Below are 1,665 nucleotides of genomic sequence, written 5' to 3' on the forward strand. Positions count from 1 at the left end.
CTCAGTTTGGGAAAGCTTCCTATAAAAGGGTAGGGTATAGAAGACGGAGGGCAGACGTGGCTGTGCAGGGATGTAGATGTGTGTGTGTGTGTGTGTGTGTGTGTGTGTGTGTGTGTGTGTGTGTTGCAGGGATTGGGTGTGGGTGGATAGGATTATAGAAAGAAGATGATGTTGCTTATTATGATGAATCGTTATAATTTTCTTGCATGTCTTCTAATATTTTCCGATTTTTATAAAGGCGTACTTCAACTGAGTCATCTACCCAGAAGTCTTTCACTCAGAAGTCATCTGCCCAGAAAGCATCCAGCCAGACATCTACTGGAAAAACAGTTTGCAGGCTTTGTGCAAAAAGGGTAAACGTTTCATCTGACGAGGAAGAACATGAAAACAAGAAAAGGTGATCACAGTATTGGCTCTCTCAGACTGTACTTCCACATATGATTATGTTATTAAAACACACGCTGGGCTTCAGATTTAGGAAGGGTCCTTTTCAGGGCAGGGAAAGAAGAGTAAAGAACCCTAACTGGAGGAGAAGTTCAGAGAACACTGAAGATAATACTCGCTTATAATGGAAAGAATAATGCTACCATTTTTGGGTCACTTTCTTATTCTTTATCACCATTATATCGTTAAAACCCAGTAAGAAAACCATTTGGAATGGATTTTTTCCATTATTTTGCAGAAGAGAACAAGGAGGTTTAGAGAAGTCACTACGTTGTCCAAGGTTACATATGTCATAAATGTCAGAGCTGGGATTTGGTCTCAGGTCTTTGTGACTCTCCTACACTAAACTAACCACCTTTCCACCTGAACGGTATTATAAGGTCTGCAAAAATCAAGATCTAAAGGTTGGAAATTAATTTTGAACAGCCACCTCTTCAGCTATTACCTTAAAGAACAGTGGTGAAGTGTTGTAGACCCGGGCAAGGTCAGCTTCTGAAGAGGGAGCCAGGATTTTAAACAGTTGTCCATGTGGAAACTAAAGAGTTGTGAAGGGGTTCTATAAATTGTCATACTTTGCATTTCAGTGGAGTCAGCTCATGAGGGTAAAATATCATATGAATGAGATGGATTAATAAAAAATGTTGGTCTTAAAATTATTTCCAGATCACAAAGAAACAGGTGATGATATTGCTTTGATCTTTTAAGAACATAATAAATAAATAGATTTTGAATACTTCATTTTATGTTACCTGCTATATTTTTCCCTTCACCTCCCCCTAGTATTTCTAGAAAATTTTCTTGATATCTCTAAAAATCTTAAAACTTGAGGGAAAAATGAGATTGGGTAAACATATTTCATTTTGAAAGTTACGTTATGACTAAGTAATTTATTTAATGAAAACAATGTATAGCTGAAGAGATTAATCCTTATGTAAAAAAAATTCAAACGATTTTTTAGTGCCTTATGGGAATTTTTCCACGTAAATACATTTATTGTAAAGGCTTCTTTTGTAAAAGAATCACTTCCAAATGCATACATTAAAAAAAAATCTGCTTTTTTATGCATTGGATTAGATTTAAAAGAATATTATCTATATTTAAATTTTTGGGATTGAGAGTGAGAAGACGTGGGCTTTATCATTTTTAAAATCAATTACGCATCAGTGTGACCTTGAATACATCTTGTAAACTTCCTATTCCTCAATTTCTCCACTGATAAAA

General features: G+C 35.5%; 1 protein-coding gene across 1 annotated transcript in view; it reads left to right on the forward strand.

The window, feature by feature from the left end:
- The window catches only part of MYOM2 (myomesin 2), a 35,196-nt gene that overhangs the window by 1,038 nt on the left and 32,493 nt on the right, over positions 1-1,665 (forward strand). The window contains exon 2 of the mRNA XM_023728315.1: positions 239-397. Coding sequence (XP_023584083.1) covers positions 239-397 — 159 coding nt within the window. The remainder of the gene's footprint in view (positions 1-238; positions 398-1,665) is intronic.

Source organism: Trichechus manatus, unplaced genomic scaffold (assembly GCF_000243295.1).
Source record: "Trichechus manatus latirostris isolate Lorelei unplaced genomic scaffold, TriManLat1.0 scaffold00023, whole genome shotgun sequence".
NCBI lineage: Eukaryota > Metazoa > Chordata > Mammalia > Sirenia > Trichechidae > Trichechus > Trichechus manatus.